The 16,354-nt window shown below is 38.0% G+C and overlaps 4 protein-coding genes across 6 annotated transcripts; 1 reads left to right on the top strand and 3 right to left on the bottom strand.

Annotated features, from left to right (window-relative positions):
* The first annotated feature begins 900 nt into the window (after nucleotides 1-900).
* On the top strand, nucleotides 901-8,091 carry LOC133708686 (uncharacterized). 3 transcript variants are annotated; one of them, XM_062134174.1, is made up of 18 exons: nucleotides 901-1,366; nucleotides 2,453-2,692; nucleotides 3,302-3,365; nucleotides 3,449-3,578; nucleotides 3,667-3,811; nucleotides 4,052-4,300; nucleotides 4,386-4,470; nucleotides 5,090-5,192; nucleotides 5,424-5,549; nucleotides 5,648-5,761; nucleotides 6,042-6,160; nucleotides 6,317-6,335; nucleotides 6,501-6,593; nucleotides 6,703-6,792; nucleotides 7,001-7,120; nucleotides 7,220-7,311; nucleotides 7,561-7,618; nucleotides 7,725-8,091. In XM_062134174.1, exons 1-18 carry the CDS (start codon nucleotides 1,168-1,170, stop codon nucleotides 7,803-7,805), a joined length of 2,127 nt encoding a protein of 708 aa, XP_061990158.1. In that variant the 5' UTR covers nucleotides 901-1,167; the 3' UTR covers nucleotides 7,806-8,091. The 3 variants fall into 3 exon arrangements, with proteins under 3 accessions (XP_061990158.1, XP_061990157.1, XP_061990156.1); XM_062134173.1 differs by having other exon boundaries at nucleotides 6,317-6,389; nucleotides 7,731-8,091; XM_062134172.1 differs by having other exon boundaries at nucleotides 902-1,366; nucleotides 6,317-6,389.
* A 375-nt stretch (nucleotides 8,092-8,466) lies between these two features.
* Nucleotides 8,467-9,436, bottom strand: LOC133708687 (early light-induced protein 1, chloroplastic-like). Its single transcript, XM_062134175.1, has 2 exons — nucleotides 9,165-9,436; nucleotides 8,467-9,001 (listed from the first exon to the last, which is right to left on the bottom strand). The coding sequence occupies exons 1-2, from the start codon at nucleotides 9,306-9,308 to the stop codon at nucleotides 8,549-8,551; spliced, it is 597 nt and encodes a 198-aa protein (XP_061990159.1). The 5' UTR covers nucleotides 9,309-9,436; the 3' UTR covers nucleotides 8,467-8,548.
* A 2,185-nt stretch (nucleotides 9,437-11,621) lies between these two features.
* LOC133712585 (early light-induced protein 1, chloroplastic-like) lies at nucleotides 11,622-12,690 on the bottom strand. The gene is made up of 2 exons (XM_062138695.1): nucleotides 12,453-12,690; nucleotides 11,622-12,275 (listed from the first exon to the last, which is right to left on the bottom strand). Exons 1-2 carry the CDS (start codon nucleotides 12,594-12,596, stop codon nucleotides 11,826-11,828), a joined length of 594 nt encoding a protein of 197 aa, XP_061994679.1. The 5' UTR covers nucleotides 12,597-12,690; the 3' UTR covers nucleotides 11,622-11,825.
* A 1,113-nt stretch (nucleotides 12,691-13,803) lies between these two features.
* LOC133710362 (perakine reductase-like) lies at nucleotides 13,804-16,339 on the bottom strand. Its single transcript, XM_062136413.1, has 7 exons — nucleotides 16,146-16,339; nucleotides 15,473-15,643; nucleotides 15,107-15,310; nucleotides 14,809-14,981; nucleotides 14,578-14,674; nucleotides 14,305-14,458; nucleotides 13,804-14,137 (listed from the first exon to the last, which is right to left on the bottom strand). Exons 1-7 carry the CDS (start codon nucleotides 16,203-16,205, stop codon nucleotides 13,962-13,964), a joined length of 1,035 nt encoding a protein of 344 aa, XP_061992397.1. The 5' UTR covers nucleotides 16,206-16,339; the 3' UTR covers nucleotides 13,804-13,961.
* Between the last annotated feature and the right edge of the window lie 15 nt (nucleotides 16,340-16,354).

Here is a 16,354-nt window from a genome sequence, read left to right as displayed (position 1 = left end):
AGAGATCAGGGATGAGTTTGATTAAAAAAAAAGATGAGGGACCAAACTGATGTTTGGCCTAAAGTCTGAGGGACTAAACTGAATATATATATAATTTTGAATAGATAAAACGTCAATTTGTTAATAATTCAATAGAAAATGCTCACCAAAACAGTTTAAATAATAATAAAAAAAGGCTAATAGAACGGTAATCTCTAACCCACACCTAAAAAAATCAGCCACTCGATTCGAAGCACGTAGAAATGTTCTGCCGGTCTATATCATCATTTGATCATCTCGTTGGGATCAAACCCATACAACACTCCACTTGGTACCTTAGACAATTTTTTATCCTGACTCCTAAGAGCAAGTTCACCCGTTGGGTCACCAAGTCACCTACTATTTACTGCTTTTTAGTGTATATTTTCATTCTCTGGGTCACTGTGCCCGTGACCCAGGGCACGAAATACATTGTGCAAGTCACCATGGTGACCCAGAACACTGTACAGGGTGACCCAGGGCACGAAATACACTGTGCCAGTGACCCAGAGGGTGAAATCAACACTAAAAAGTAATGAATAGTGGATGACTTGGTGACCCAACGGGTGAACTTGCTCTAAGAGGTATTCAAAAATTGAAAACATTTTTTAACAGGAATAAAGAATAGGTCTATTTTGTCTTATGCCGTACATTGTAGTTCTCTACTTTAATTAATAATAACATATCTACATTGACAACTTTGAGACCTTCCGAATAAGAACGAACAAGCCTTATTTACTTTAACGAAGATTCCTTGTTAGTTAACCGATAAAGTAAGTTATTATACCATTGGGGCCAAGGGCATTCTGGTCAGGAAAAAGATTAACCGGAGAATTAACGCAATGTCGTTTGGATCCACAACCGAAAAAAAATTCTGCAAAGTCGTAGAGGCCATTAGTAATCTGTTTGGCTGTTGCAGACTTTCTAGTCTCTTTCTCTCTCTCTCTCTGTAAAGTGCTCCAAAACCTTCCTTTGTAAGCTCCTTCCCTCCATCTCTCTCTCTCTCTCAATCTCCACCGTCACCTTCCGATCCAGCCCTCTCCGGTAATGCCGCTGGCGCCAACAACTGCCGAGATCGCTCACCGAGTCCTCTAAATCCTCGTCGTCGTCGTCGTCTTCTTCTGCTTGCTGCTGCATTTTTTTCTCGGAATGGGAGCGGTGCCGTCGACGCCGCGCTGGGGGAGTAGCTCCGCGGCGCGTCCGCTGGAAACGGCGGAGTACCTGATCGGGACCTTCGTCGGCGACGAGTCGTTTCCTTTGTCCTCTGATTACTGGCAGAAATTGCTCGACCTCCCTCTCAGTCTCCAATGGCCTCCTGACCGCGTTCAACAAGCTTGCGAGGCTCTTGGTCAGTAAACTCTCTCTCTCTCTCTCTCAGTTTCTCAGTTTCTGTGGTATGAATCATGAAATTGTTACTTGCTTTGATTCGAGTTGTGTCATGACAATGTAATTAGGGTTCTTTGATGTGCGGCATCAGCATTAGTGCTAATCAAATGGTGCACAAGACTATGTAGTTGTGGATATTAAGTTAAGGCCTGTTCATCACACTTGAAACCGACGGATATTAAGATTAGGATCAGCTGAGGGCAATAAATTTCAATGCTTAGGATCAACTTAGGGGAATAGATTTCTCATTTTCGAGTCTAAAGCATTGTTAGAGAAAGTCATTGCCCCTAAATAGAGCACAATAATTGAATTTGAGTAAAAACTAAAGTAGCTACTATGCTGTGGGAGAAAGAAAAGGGGAAGGTAAGGTGCTTTCTGCTTATATTGAAATGCTTGGTTCAAGCTTCACTCTTTCGAGAACTCCTTAATCTTACCTAGTTGGCTGTTGAGTTTTAAGCATGTGCTAGCCAAGGCCATAGGATCAATCAACTGGTTCTCAGATTGAGAAAAGAATGGGCGTTTACTCATTATTGAGGGCATCTGAATGCTATTTGCTATGTTGTTGAGTAACCAAAAACTCCTTATAATAAGTAACGAAGTGTAAAATTGTCAAAATCTCTGGCAAGTATGAATATAATAATGGGAAAGATAGAATTGTAGCTCTCAAATTATAAATACAAAATTGCGTAAATCACATCTTATGTTGCAAGTGATTGTTAGTCAACCAGTAGGTCTCACATAAGCTTGTAGTAGCTAATGATGTTTAAGCGCATCCATTCCCATCACTAATTCATTGGAACAAATAAGATCTTTGTTTAATTAACCATTGCTTCTTGACTCGACCTTAGGGGTATCCAATGATTCCTGTAAGTTCTACAAATGTGCATGAGGATCCTCCCTTTTTGCTTTGAACTATGATGATTCGATAAAATGTTATGGATTGTACCTGTTTCTACTTCAAACTTTTCTCGTTTGGCCATCTATCAGCAACTTCACATACCTGCATGTTCTCATATGAGTGTTTTATTTTTTTGTCTCAATTTTGCAGCACAAAACAACTACAAAACCAGGCATCTCGCAAAGCTTCTGATCCATCTGGCATGGTGTTTACAAGAAGCTATTTCAACTTCTGGTGGCCCTTCTCTTGTTTATGGGAAGGCTGTGAATGCAGTGTACATCTCATCTGTCTTTTTAAAGTACTTAATTGAAAATCCAAAAAGCGACAAGATTGAAGAGTTGTACTTATCTCTAGATGAAAGTGAGCCAATGCCAACTGATATTACAAGAGGTAATTTACTAGTATTCTTTTTGACAAATGATGTTAAACCAGTAATGAGCTTTTCTATGGAACTTGTTTCATGATTTCTTATTTCTAATGATATCTTCAGCCCACCTGAAAGTTCAAAATAATTTTCTTATTCAGTGTGCCGTGAGGTGTACTGTGGTAGAATGATTTAGATGATAACTATAATTTGAGAATCAAATCGAACCTATTATTATACACACATAATGGCTGTTAGTATTTTAGGCATTGTATATTTCTCCCTGTGGGGGTTGATGGGTGATGACTCAAAAGGACACAACTACTGCCCATATCTAAAACTAATAGCTATCTTTGTCATAGCAGTTCCCCTCTCTTTTTTTCCTATTCTTCATGTGTGTGTTTGCTGGGTAGGGAGCTGGATGAGTAATGATTTTAGTGAGATGGAGTTGATAAAAGTGGGACATTGTGACTGAATGGCCCCACCATATTTATTGAGTTCTTTTGAATGGACTGGGAAGTCTTGTTGTTTAGGTTTCTTATTTCATATACGTATTGCTTATCTGGGTTGACATTATGTAATAATATGTTGTTGACAGCATAAATTTATACCTATTTTGTTATTCAATTTTGCAGATCTAAACATCGAGGATTTTGTAATGTGTAGTGTGCTTACCTTTATTGGATCAATAGATGTAAGGTACATACTCAAGTACTCATTTATGCCTTATTATTCATATTGTGCCTACTGTTTTCCTAATTATATTTTCTCCTTGTCTGAAGTCCTGGTACATACCTCCTTCATTTGGAACTGCTTAACTTCATGCTGATTGCAATGTCAACTCAGCTTCTTTCTGGGCCATCCCCAGGGCCAGAAGATGTGAACCCATTTCTTGATGCAGAAATGTCTCAGGTTACTGGACAAAAATGTGCTTATTTTAGTCAAAATTTCTAGTTGATGCAATTTTTGTTTTATCTTACATTAATTTTGCAATCTACAGGAAAGCTCATTGGTCATCTCGGTTGTTCGTAGACTGCTGCTCAATTACATCACTGGACCTTCGATACCCCTGAATAGTGCATCTTATTCTATATTTTCTGAAGGAAGCCAACCTGGTGTTATACAAAGAGTTAGTTCTGCAGCAGGTATGGCGGTTTCTTTGATAAACATTTTTCGTTTCTTCAATCTTATGTTGACTGGGCTCCTCCTGAGAGAACAGTATACATATTCCCGGTTAATATATACCATTCGAAGCGTAAAAGTTTTAATATCTTTTATTCTTTTATGCTTCTTTAGTGTCATGGTTTTTACTATTCTGAGTTTGTTGACCTGTTGGACAATATCAAAATAGACCTTGCTGTTGACACCAATTGTTTGACATGCAGCAAATTTGATGTTATTACCATTCAACTTTCTCGTCAGTTCAAGTGGTGAAGGCTCAAGAAGTCTTTTGGCCGACTGCAGTCTCCATGTGCTACTTATTCTCACTCATTATCACAAATGTGTTGTGGGCAACGAGCCAATAACAGATACAAGTAATGACACCACCACTTCAAATTCACTTTTGAAAGGGAGTAGATATTTTTCTGACAACCCTTACTGCAAGGCCTTGGAACATGCAACAGATGTTGAATGTAAGATGTTTTAGTTATCTCTTTATGTATTCTTATTATGAGGTTTCATTCAGATAACTGGAGTAAATATTTTTCTGGCTTGCAGTTGATCGCGTAGATACTGAGGGTAATGCACATAGTGGTCCAGTTTTGAGGTTACCTTTTGCTTCCCTGTTCGATACCCTTGGAATGTAAGTGTCTGTTTTTCCTTTTGTTCTTCTGCTTGTAGATGATATTACTTTTTTGTGTTATTATAGGCTGATTCTTTGTATGTGGTGTCATCTAAGTGGCTGTAGGCTTCCTAAGATCGAGTGCAAGTGTGTACTATGTATATGGAAGTACATTGATAGACAATCAGGGTTCGGACATTTTAGGTGTCTTCTGTGTGCATAAATAACAGTCATATATATAAAAAAAAAGTATGTAGAACTAACAAATTAGCTTCACATTGCTACTTAATTTATATTTTCTATATTTTTGATTCCTAGGCTGTATTGTAGAGGCTTGTTGTAGCTCTAGTGCTTAACAGTGTTTACTCCTCAAGTCCTACACTCGAGGTCCCAAGTTCATACGTCAGCCAAATATTGTTTGATAAAGAAAGAGATTCCTTGGCCTTAGTATTTTCATACCTGTTTGGTAACATATATATGTATATCAATATGCTGTTCAAAAGTGAAAATTTGTGGTCCTTTATGGATTGGTGGTGATTTCCATGGGCATGCTACCCGATAGCTGTGCTCAATATCTAATGGTCTATGCAAACTAAAAGTACTAGTTTCATTTTGAATTTCTTGTTTTCTGCCTCTGCAGGTACTTGTCTGATGAGGCTGCTGCACTTTTGCTTTACTCTTTATTGCAAGGAAATGCTGACTTTCTGGAGTATGTCTTGGTGCGAACTGATTTGGATACGCTGGTATGTAACGGCAGCTGATCACTGTCATTGGAAAAAAAGAAAAAGAAAAAAGGGACCAGTATTTTGTGGCAAAAGTTGTGTTAGGATATACTGTTTTTCTTGCTTCTAATGTCTTTGGAAATAGGTCATAGCCTTAAGTTGGTGATTTAACAATATCTTGTTACATTCTTTTGGTACTAAATTGATTTCAACACTTGATACTGACCTGTATTTATATGATGAAATGGACAGTTGATGCCCATCCTGGAAGCGTTATATGATGCTCCAAAAAGGACATCTAATCAAATCTACATGTTGCTGATCATACTTCTCATACTTAGTCAGGATTCATCTTTTAATGCAAGCATTCACAAATTGGTAAGGGTTGCCTCCTGTAGCCAACAAGTTATAATTTTAGATGTGGGTCATAATAATTCTAGATGTGCGTCATATTAATCTAACTTTCACATGAACAGATACTTCCTACTGTTCCCTGGTACAAAGAACGTCTCCTCCACCAGACATCTCTTGGTTCATTAATGGTCATTACGCTGATAAGGACAGTGCAGTATAACCTATCTAAGTTGCGGGTATCTATCTGCCTCTTTTACTGTGAACTTTCTTGAAGTGCTTTATGACTTTGATTATTATTAGATTGCTTATATCTTGATACCTATGTCAATTACATGTAAGACCTTGCTATTTGTGTATTGCATGGGCTGTAATTTGGTTAAGGTATTTGTTAAATTTGCAGAACTGGAATATGATTTAACAAGTTGGTTTTCTTAGTGGTCACAGAAACAGTGATTGTGCTCACCCTTTCTTTGGTACTTCCCTGATTAACATGTTTTCTTTGTTTAATTGTAACAGGATGTTTATCTCCATACAACTTGTCTAGCAACTTTGGCAAACATGGCACCTCATGTCCACCGTTTGAGTGCATATGCATCCCAGAGATTGGTCAGCCTATTTGATATGCTCTCTCGGAAGTATGTCCTTTTCTGTCTGCCTTGTTGTTTTCTCTTTTCCATTAGCTTTACTCTATACTTTTCTATTTGTTCGGGAATTCATATTTTTATTCTGCCTTTCTTACACTTATTAGTGAATTGGTTAACATGTTGCTCTTGTCGTAATCTTTGGTTCAGGTATAACAAACTAGCAGAGGTGCGTAATAATCAGATGACATTAGCCAAAGGCAACTCAACAGAAGACGATACTGTAATATACCACATACCTTGCATATATTATGGCACTTCGAATTGCTTTGTTCGATAAGCATCACCTTATATTATTTTATTGTCTGCTAAGCTAGAACCTTTTTTGTTGCAGTCAACGGAGATGCATATATATACCGACTTCTTGAGACTTGTCCTTGAAATATTAAATGCAATTTTGACATATGCTCTGCCACGGAATCCTGAGGTATCGTTACTTACAATATTAGTGATCCATGTGAGATATTGTTGTATTGCTATGAGGGATTGAGTACATTGTCCGGTTTCCATATTTCTTAATCTATGCAATGGTGCAGGTTATATATGCGATAATGCACAGGCAGGAAGTATTTGAGCCTTTCAGGAATCATCCACGTTTCAATGAGCTGCTTGAAAACATTTATACAGTATGCTCCATATTAACCTTCTCTCTCTCTCTCTCAAAATTTTTTTTTTTCAACAAAACTATGTCTTATTCTCATCAGCAGGCAACCTTTGATGGCATTTGGCTGCCATTTACCTTTTTTGATAACTTGAAAACAATTCACGTCTTACAAAATAATTCACCTCTTTGGTGCATTTGACCGGACTTATATTGTTTGTCTGGTGTTGTAGGTATTAGATTTTTTCAATAGTCGTGTGGATGCACAAAGAACAGATGGAGAATGGTCAGTAGAAAAAGTACTTCAAGTCATAATCATTAATTGTAGATCATGGCGTGGTGAAGGGATGAAGGTAAAAAGGGAAAAGAGAATTACATTGTTGAATAAGTCGATTTGAAGTTGGTACCTGGAGATTGTTATTTATAATCTCTTCAAAATCTTGTTTTCTCAGATGTTCACCCAGTTGCGCTTCACATATGAACAAGAGAGTCATCCAGAGGAGTTCTTTATTCCATACTTGTGGCAGCTAGTACTATCCCGCTGGTAACGCTCATCTCCTTATAGAGTGTACAAGGATAAGAAGGAAGTGTGCTTATTTTACCTGTCCTCTGGCCATATTTGAAGTCTTTTATATATCCCGCATTTTTTCCCAGTATAGCAATTATCTTAGCAAACATGTTGGATGAACGTCCATTTCTTGATGAATCTTGTTATTGATTTTGCAATTCTTACTGGTTGAATACAGTTCCATGTTTAACTAATTTCACTTTTCATTCATGCTTCTCATTACAGTGGAATCAGTTTCAATCCTCGAGCCATAAATTTGTTTCCAATTGATCAACCTTCCGAGGTATGAACTAATAACATAGGGCAGGGACATTTGAACTTCGGTTTGATTTATTTCCTGATTTAAAGTGCTTCACTAGCATAAGTGAAATACATATTCTTTTGTGCAGAAACAGAGTGATTATGAAGTGGCGTCCGACAATCATGTAAATGGAGAGGTGGCCAAGCATGCAGTCTTTCTTGATCCGTAGATGGAATATATAGGTCATCCACAAGAGCTGTTGAGGTTTCTTGGTGGATTTGTAAATATACATGAAATAGTAGAAAAAAAAGAGTGTATTCTTCTCATTCTTTTCTGTTTATATGTGTGCAACACTAGAGGCCTTCTATATAAGTAGATGTATCCCAAAATCTTTGATGTAATGAATAAGAGAAGATGCATATTTCCATCTTCAATCTCCATAATGTACTAATGTAGTTCTGAAAAAAATAATTAAGATTTGTCTCTTCCGGTTGTCCTTCGGCATTTTGCACAAATTCTAGTCATGTGGGTAGTGGATTTTCTAGTTTTAGTTTAGACACAGCTGCTATTCTGTTAATCTGTATTATGTAAGGAGGACTTTTGCTTGTAATTAAATTTGTTCATTGCCTTTTGTGGCTGATGTTATGATCCGTAATGTTGCATAGGTTAAGATTCTTGAGCAATTTTCTATGCTAGATGACCTTTGAGTATGATCCTTATTGTTCATATTAAGAACCTTATCTCATTTATCACAGATACCTCTTTCTATTTTTGTCTGTTTGTTTTATCTTTTGAGAATAGATTTATTGCAGCTAATTGTAAGTAAGTTTCCATTAGTGCATCATCTCTATTGTGATGGTAATAGAAAATAAAGCTATTGCGCATTGGAGTATGAAAATATAACCTTCTCATTGATATTTGTAACTGCTAAATATGAACGGACTTTTACAACCCTATGGTCCCTAAAGAGACTTAAATAAGGGTTCCACCCTTGACATACTCAGTGAAGGCCAAAGCTACCAAACCTAGCATGGCCAGTCTTCCATTCAACAATTCAGCATCTGAGGTCCAAAGGGGCCCCTTCGATTTTGACTCCACACTGACTCCTTGAAAAAGAGGAATCACAGATGCAACTGATAGCAAAATGCTAGTGCCGAGAAACAGCGAGACTCCACCGTTGGAGATCTGAGAAAACACATCCTGGCCCTTTACCACTTCCACTGCCAGAGCTGAAACAAAGCCCACCATTGCGAGTCTGCCGTTGATTCTTTCAGGTGCTGGGCCGCTGAAGGCGAAAACGTCCCCGAACTTGGTGCTAACCTTGGGAGTTCTAGGTGGTGGTGGGAAAGGTGTAGGTGTAGGTGCTGCTGATGGAATCTTTGATGGTTCTGAAACTGTAGATGGTTTCTCCTCAGGTAGACCATCCTGCAAAATATGGAAAAATTGGACATGGTTAATACACAAATTCTCGACAAAATTAAACTCTAAACACTAACATCTGAACAGAAAGCTCATTTTATTTTGAACCCTAAAACAAGTGTAGCTTTGAACACAAAGGAAACACTAGCTTAGATGGAGAGTTAATTACCTCAGCCATGGAGCGCACCCTCATGTTAGGGTACCTGTGAAGAGTTGGCACAAGTTGGTTTACTCTGACTGAGCTCTTCTTTCCAGCTCCATAAGCGACGGAGTTTGTTAGGAATATCGATTGCATGGAAGCTGAAGCAGCCATTGTATATATGGTTCTTGATTAAGCACTACAAGGAATGATCAAGGAGGTTGATGAAGCACAAGAACTTAGTAGAGGAGAGAAGAGGTAGATAGATGAGAAAGTGAAGACGATCTGGGTTATCAAAGTTGAATGCACTGAGCTGGTCTTTATAGTAAAAGTACGTGATGGGTTGAGTCACGAAGTGCTAGTGGGGTTGGCTCTTGAAGTTAACGGTGGATATTTAGGCACCACGTCACTCGCTAGGTTTTGCCACTAATGTTGGGCCACGTGGGTTGTTTTGTCCACACATGATGGGAATGGAGACGTGGATGAAGAACACACCACAATGCAGTAGTCAGTGATTTTCTGAGGTCCCATTTCTTCAAGGTCTTTCACTTTTTTTATCTTTCCAGAGAGGATTGATGTTTCATGAGTCCACGATACTGGTTTTAGGATTTTGAGCTAGTCGACACTTGGTAGGCACCAGAGGATCTTTGGCTGCATTTTCGAATCGTTGGAAAGAAAAAAAGAGAGAGATGGTTACAGTTCCTGGCTCTCATGCAGCTGGCTGAGTCACTCAACACAGCACAGAAAACACTTGCATTTGTTTGATAGTGGTTGGTCTGAGACGTGGCTCCCTACTCCCTAGATACACACAGCCACACAGGCAAGAACTTCAACGTATAATTAGTTTTTAGTAAAGAAAATTTACCATGTGACACAAAGCAGAAAATGAGGCCATTGCTACCGCATTTTCAAACAATGTAATTCGTCATTTGTTATATTCATCATGAATAGAGAAATTCATAACATCAACACTGTCAGCAATGGCTTCATCTATAGCTGCAACAATATCTGATATATAAGTGTTATCATTGTCCCAAATCACCTTGTACACTGCTACCATGGCTCTTGTTGCAATACCACTGGATGTTCCACCACCATAGCCAAAATGAGATACATTATCTACACAATTACTACAATAACTGTTGAATTAATTAAAGATCCCATGTCCCCAGCAGAATCGGTACCTATTTTTATAGTTTTATCTGAGCGAAACAAACGTTTGTTGAAGTATTTAGCTCCAATAAGCTTGAAATTGCAAAGTGAGGAATTGAAATCTTGCCCGGCTTTGTCATATGATCCTTTCCGTTTACTTGGTATTTTGGGCATATCGTGGTCTTTAAGACTAGGGTGTTCTGGCCACACACCGGAATCAATGATACCAACAATAATACCTTTATCATAATCTGAGATACCCCATAATCCTATGGGTTTAGGGAGGGAGAGAAACTTTGGGGGAAATCTTGCCGGCTTTGTCATATGATCCTTTCCGTTTACTTGGTATTTTACGGGGCATATCGTGGTCTTTAAAACTAGGGTGTTCTGGCCACACACCGGAATCAATGATTCCAACAATAATACCTTTACCATAATCTGAGATACCCCATAATCCTATGGGTTTAGGGAGGGAGAGAAACTTTGGGGGATAGGTAGTGGCAGATGTGGTCGACTTAATGATTTATCATGAGTTTCTGAGATAAATCCATGATGTTTCTCTAAATTCCCTAGTTGGTATAATGATAAAACTGCACTAAAGCATTGATTTTATTTTATTATATATATATATATATATATATATATATTTTTTTTTTTTTTGAATTTGGAAAATGTTTTTATGTGTAAAAGATATGGTGGAGATAAAGAGTTTGCAGATTCGAGAAAATCAATAATAGACGAATACCAGTTATGACAAATTGTAAAAACTATTGGCATGTACAAATCATCCATATACATAATTTATGTACCAGAGATTGTTGATTTTGCTTGAATACGGTAGATCCAATAGAAGAATATAAAAAGAAAACAGAATGAAATATGAATTCCAGTTATGAATTTCATTCTCAATTCTCAAGACAATATATGGGGTAGTTCTAATCTTTTTGCACTAGGTAGATGGTTTTCATATTTATAGGACACCTTTACTATGAGAAAAATTTCAACTGAAATGATGTAGGGTATTTATGAGGAGTTAGGTTTCATATTTCCTCCTAGTTGGTTGTATTTTTCATTTTAATTTTTTATTTAATAAATTTTAATAGAGGCTTAAGTCGGATGGGCCGACTATGGTGTGTTTATCCAAGAAGAACTTCAACTAAAAGGTCGGATCAACTAGGAGGTCCAAACAATTGACAGTCAAAAAGAAAGGAGGTCCAATCAACTTATACAATAACCCTTTATTGTCTACTGTATAGATGAAAAATGAAGTAAAAAATAAGCTCAAATCAATGGAGATGATAGGAATAGTTTTCTGTATATTCTTGTTCAAAAGAAGTTTTGAAAAGCAAATTTCTGGCCTTGCCTTGGCAATATATTGATTTCGTGCTCATTTTTTAAGTATCCAAAGTTCCAAATAAACCATACATTTTCTCTGCAAATTTACAGTACGTGTTAACTAATTGATATGAATATGACTTTTACAAGGTATTAAGTATTAACCTAGCAAATTAAACACCGGCCAATCATGATGCATGAGAATTAAATTAGGGTTCCACCCTTGACATACTCGGTGAAAGCCAAAGCCACCAAACCTAACATGGCCAATCTTCCATTCCACAACTCAGCATCTGAGGTCATAAGCCCCTTTGATTTCGACTCCACACTGACTCCTTGGAATAGAGGAATCACGGATGCAACTGACAGCAAAATGCTAGTGCCAAGAAACAGCGAGACTCCCCCGTCGGAGATCTGAGAAAACACATCCTGGCCCTTTAACAGTTCCACTGCCAGAGCTGAAACAAAGCCCACCATTGCGAGTCTGCCGTTGATTCTCTCCGGTGCTGGACCGCTGAAGGCAAAAACGTCCCCGAACTTGGTGCTAACCTTGGGAGTCCTAGGTGGTGGTGGGACAGGTGTAGGTGTAGGTGCTTGTGGTGGAGCCTTTGATGGTTCTGAAACTGTAGATGGCTTCTCCTCAGGTAGACCATTCTGCAAATTATGGACAAATTGGTCATGGTTAATACACATTTATCTAAATTCTCCACATAATTAAACTCGGAACACTAAGATCTCAAGGGAAAACTGATTTTATTTTGAACCCTGAAACAAATAATGTAGCTTTCAACACAAAGGAGGAGACACTAGCTTAGGTAGAGAGTGAATTACCTCAGCCATGGAGCGTACCCTCATGTTACGGTACCTACGAAGAGTTGGTGCAAATTGAACAGGCAACGAGGACCTGTTCTGTCCTGCTCCATATACAACGGAATTTGCAAGGAATATTGATTGCATGGTAGCTGAAGCAGCCATTGTATATATTTCTATGATCAAGTAGGAAAGTGGTGTCTAATTAAAATGCTTGTTTTTTGCTCTTGATCTTGGTTATCAAAGTTGTATTCCTGAGTAGGGTTTTATAGTATACGTAGCTCGTGAAATGAATGGTCGAGATGTTGGCACCGTGTCACTCGTTTGGTTTCCCACTAGTACTATGCCACGTGGGTTGTCTTGTCATCACAGGGAGACGTGGCTGCAGCGCAGACCAGTATGTAGTAGTAATCGATGAGTTTGATTTGTGAGGTAAGGTTTGTTTAAGGTTTTCAATATGGAGGAACGATGTTTCACGAGGCCACGACTAGTTTGAGCTAGTTGGGGTTCTTTGAATTGCTTCGTTTTTGTTTGAAATTAAGAAAACGAAAAGTAAGTTTGGCTGCTTCTTCTTCACTGGCTTATATAACAGCATTTGTACGATAGCTATGGAAATTTTGTAGGTTGTGTCGTCCCCATTTGACATCGTGGTAAAAGAGACGTGGCTTGCCGCACACAGCACAACGCTCCTGTTAGAGGTACTGTTTCTGATCTAGAAGTAGTGTTGGCTGCTTTTCGATCGTTAGAATTAGAAAGCAAGTTACAAGGGAGATGATATTGAAGAGTTTTTATTTAGGAAAGTTGCGAGGATTTAATGCTCAAAGGCCTTCTTAATTAACAATGTTGTTTTAACGTTACCCTATCTGCTAATTAGTTTCTCTGTGTATTAGATGTATGTACGTAATCACTAGCTCGATCAGTCTCTGGATTCCAATTGCTGAGCGTATACATGAACAACCAATTTGAGGATAATAAAAATGAAGAGAATTGAGATGGGCACTTATCGAAAGCCAGTCAATTGTACTAGTTCAAAAGCTAGCAGAGTCCTATTTGAAGAAGTCTTTCAAGTTCTCAGGATTAAGATAGTTCTAGAGCATATTTTCAAAAGGAAAAAAAAAAAAAAAAGGATAGTTCTAGAGCTGTCCAATATCTTCTATATATTGGTTCGTGTCTTGTCAAATTGTATGAGCAACTCATCATTCTCAACGGAAAGAACAATTCTGTAGAACTATCTAGCAATTGTTGTGACGTGGAGGATAATACCCCACCAAGTGCCTATATCTTCATTTCTAAATTAAACCTTCTCTATATATCAACCTGAAAAGCCTGGAAAATATTTTGCTATATGTGACAGAAAAAGGAAAAAGCCTAGTAGTTGGAAACTTGGAACTTCATATTATTAAGGTATGTAAGCTAAAATGAATCAGCACACAATGAACATACATTTACTGGCTGCAGTGAAACGACAGTAACCAGACACTGGTAGTGCTATTCCAATTAATTCAGTACACAAAAGAACTGAGAGCTCCCTTACATTGAGGGTGTACTTGCATAATTCCACACAAATTTTGAGAACACTTCAAATTCTCGGTCTCCTCCAACTTTATCAATGGGCACAGCTTCACAAATTTCATTCAAATCCTCTTCTGTAAGCTTCACATCCAATGATCCGACATTGATATCCAGGTTCTTAAGTTTAGTAGTCCCTGCACATATAATCCAACAGTTCAAGTATGTATGCATTGTCAAACATGTGACAAAAGATATCGAACATTAAGAAGGGGTCGCCGATTCCTACTTTTAAGTCGAAACAATGACAACATGAAGTACTAAACCCTCATCTTGGATTCAAACACGTGTAACAAGAACATACCGGGGATTGGAATTATGTCCTTGCCCTGATGGAGAAGCCATGCCAGAGCTAATTGAGGAGCATTGCATGAATGCTTTGCAGCAAGATTGGCAAGCTTGTTATAGAAAAGTTTGTTCTTTTCCAAATTCTCGCCATTGAACCTTGGATGAATAGACTGGGACAGATTAAGAACAGCAATGTAAGTTTAAAAAGGTCATTTGTCTGAATAAAATTCGTCCACCTATTTGAATGAACAAGCTAGGCATGCACTACAATGTCTTTGGTTATGCGTACCAACAAACTTTCTGCAGGCAAGCTCTCCAGAACTGCCTTCCCACCAAAGAAACCACGACCGAGTGGACTATATGACACTATACCAATTCCAAGCTTCCTGTAAATGTGGAAGTAGAGGAAATGAGTATTCAAGTAATCAAGTTTATGAAAGAACCAACTTCACCAAAGCTTAATAAAATTGGAAAATTTGACATGTTAAAATTCAGACTTCAGGAGGTGAAAATGTCAAACAGGCAAAGTGGAATTATTTCATCTTCAATCTCTCGAGTCCACAGAGAATACTCCATTTGTACAGCAGTGATGGGATGAACAGCATGAGCTCTCATTATGGTGTCTATACTAGCTTCTGATAGACCAATGTATCTTATCTTTCCTTCATGTACCAGCTTCTTAAGCTCCCCAATCTTCCTCATACCACCAAACAGAACAAACATTTAGATATAAAGATAGTCCCAATAGTACATTGAAATCATGGATTTCAAGAATGGAAGATAATATATGGAAAGTGAAAAATTGTCTCAAAACTTACAGTATCCTCAATTGGCACTGAAACATCGACACGGTGTTGGTAGTACAGATCAATATAGTCGACATCCAGCCGCTTTAGACTAGCTTCGCAGCATGCTCTTACATATTCCGGGGTACCATTAATTGCAAACTGAAAGCCATCCAACCTGACAAGGCCAAATTTTGTAGCCAGTTGAACTTTTTCTCGAGGAAGCTGTTTCAAAGCCTGTATGTACAAGGAAAGTAAGATTTTTCTACCGAAAGTACGTGTCCCACTTACAAGTAGCAGATCTGATCAAAGATTTCAGTTCCCATTCGAAATTTCGAATTTGTGCAACTGCTCATCAAATTTAGAGAATTTTGACGAAAACAAGTGTTCATCGTTTACCTTGCCAACCAAGATTTCATTATCATGATTGTGACCATAAAGATCCGAAGTGTCATAGAAGGTAATGCCCCTATCAAATGCTTCCTTTATCACGGAACATCCAGCTTCATGAGAGAGAGGAGCATTGTATATTCCAGATAGTCCCCCACAGCCAAAACCCAATCTAGAAACCTATAGACCAGAATGTCAAAGCCAACTTCCAAAGAACTATACACCAAAACCAACAGAACTACTGTATTATCATTACCTACAAATACAAGACTAAATTTTTTTTCAAAACACCAAGAAAACTTTGACTTCTTTTCTTTTTCAAACTTGAAAGCTAAGTCGTCTACTGAGTTAAAATCACGCAGGTCTGTCTGGTAGATTAGTGTCATAAGCATCAAGGAAACCGAAAACCAATCTTTGTACTACATGCATCATAGATGATTTGAAAATACAAACATTGTATTATATGTATTTTTGATTTCTATTCGATTAAACTACTACAGGGAACCGATCAGATAATAACTAAACAATGTTCTAGAAACTGAATCTCAGCACGATGGGAATGAATGTTGATAAACTGTAAGAGATTCTTCTTAATTTGTGTGAAGAGTGTTCTAAATTGATCAGCATAATGTAGTTGACTTTGGAACATATGCAGGCCAAAGTGTGCAAAAAATAAACTTACCTCCAAGCCCTGATTACCCAGTTTAACCTTTGGGATTTGAATATGAGATTTGTCCTCCATTTTCAGCAAAACCAGATGTGTAGCTGGAGATCGTTCTACAGGGAAACACAAGCTTACATGTTCAGGTAGGTAACATGTCTACTTCTCACCAACTTCATTACTTAATTGTGCAAACACTGTCTAGCTTCATTAGTTTTTATTTGTATATA

The sequence above is a fragment of the Rosa rugosa genome, chromosome 5 (assembly GCF_958449725.1).
Source record: "Rosa rugosa chromosome 5, drRosRugo1.1, whole genome shotgun sequence".
Classification (NCBI taxonomy): Eukaryota; Viridiplantae; Streptophyta; class Magnoliopsida; order Rosales; family Rosaceae; genus Rosa; species Rosa rugosa.
Note: the sequence above shows the minus strand (reverse complement) of the source record. Positions and strands in the feature narration are given on the sequence as shown.

Coding starts and splice junctions, on each gene's coding strand:
- LOC133712585 (XM_062138695.1), bottom strand. CDS start 12,596: ATGGCTGCTTCAGCTACCATGCAATCAATATTCCTTGCAAATTCCGTT. Junction 12,276..12,452: donor GGGTACGCTCCATGGCTGAG/GTAATTCACTCT, acceptor CATAATTTGCAG/AATGGTCTACCTGAGGAGAA.
- LOC133708687 (XM_062134175.1), bottom strand. CDS start 9,308: ATGGCTGCTTCAGCTTCCATGCAATCGATATTCCTAACAAACTCCGTC. Junction 9,002..9,164: donor GGGTGCGCTCCATGGCTGAG/GTAATTAACTCT, acceptor CATATTTTGCAG/GATGGTCTACCTGAGGAGAA.
- LOC133708686 (XM_062134172.1), top strand. CDS start 1,168: ATGGGAGCGGTGCCGTCGACGCCGCGCTGGGGGAGTAGCTCCGCGGCG. Junction 4,301..4,385: donor ACATGCAACAGATGTTGAAT/GTAAGATGTTTT, acceptor TCTGGCTTGCAG/TTGATCGCGTAGATACTGAG. Junction 7,312..7,560: donor CAGCTAGTACTATCCCGCTG/GTAACGCTCATC, acceptor TTCTCATTACAG/TGGAATCAGTTTCAATCCTC.
- LOC133710362 (XM_062136413.1), bottom strand. CDS start 16,205: ATGGAGGACAAATCTCATATTCAAATCCCAAAGGTTAAACTGGGTAAT. Junction 14,459..14,577: donor TGCCTGCAGAAAGTTTGTTG/GTACGCATAACC, acceptor AATCTGTCCCAG/TCTATTCATCCAAGGTTCAA. Junction 14,138..14,304: donor GGACATAATTCCAATCCCCG/GTATGTTCTTGT, acceptor TTATATGTGCAG/GGACTACTAAACTTAAGAAC.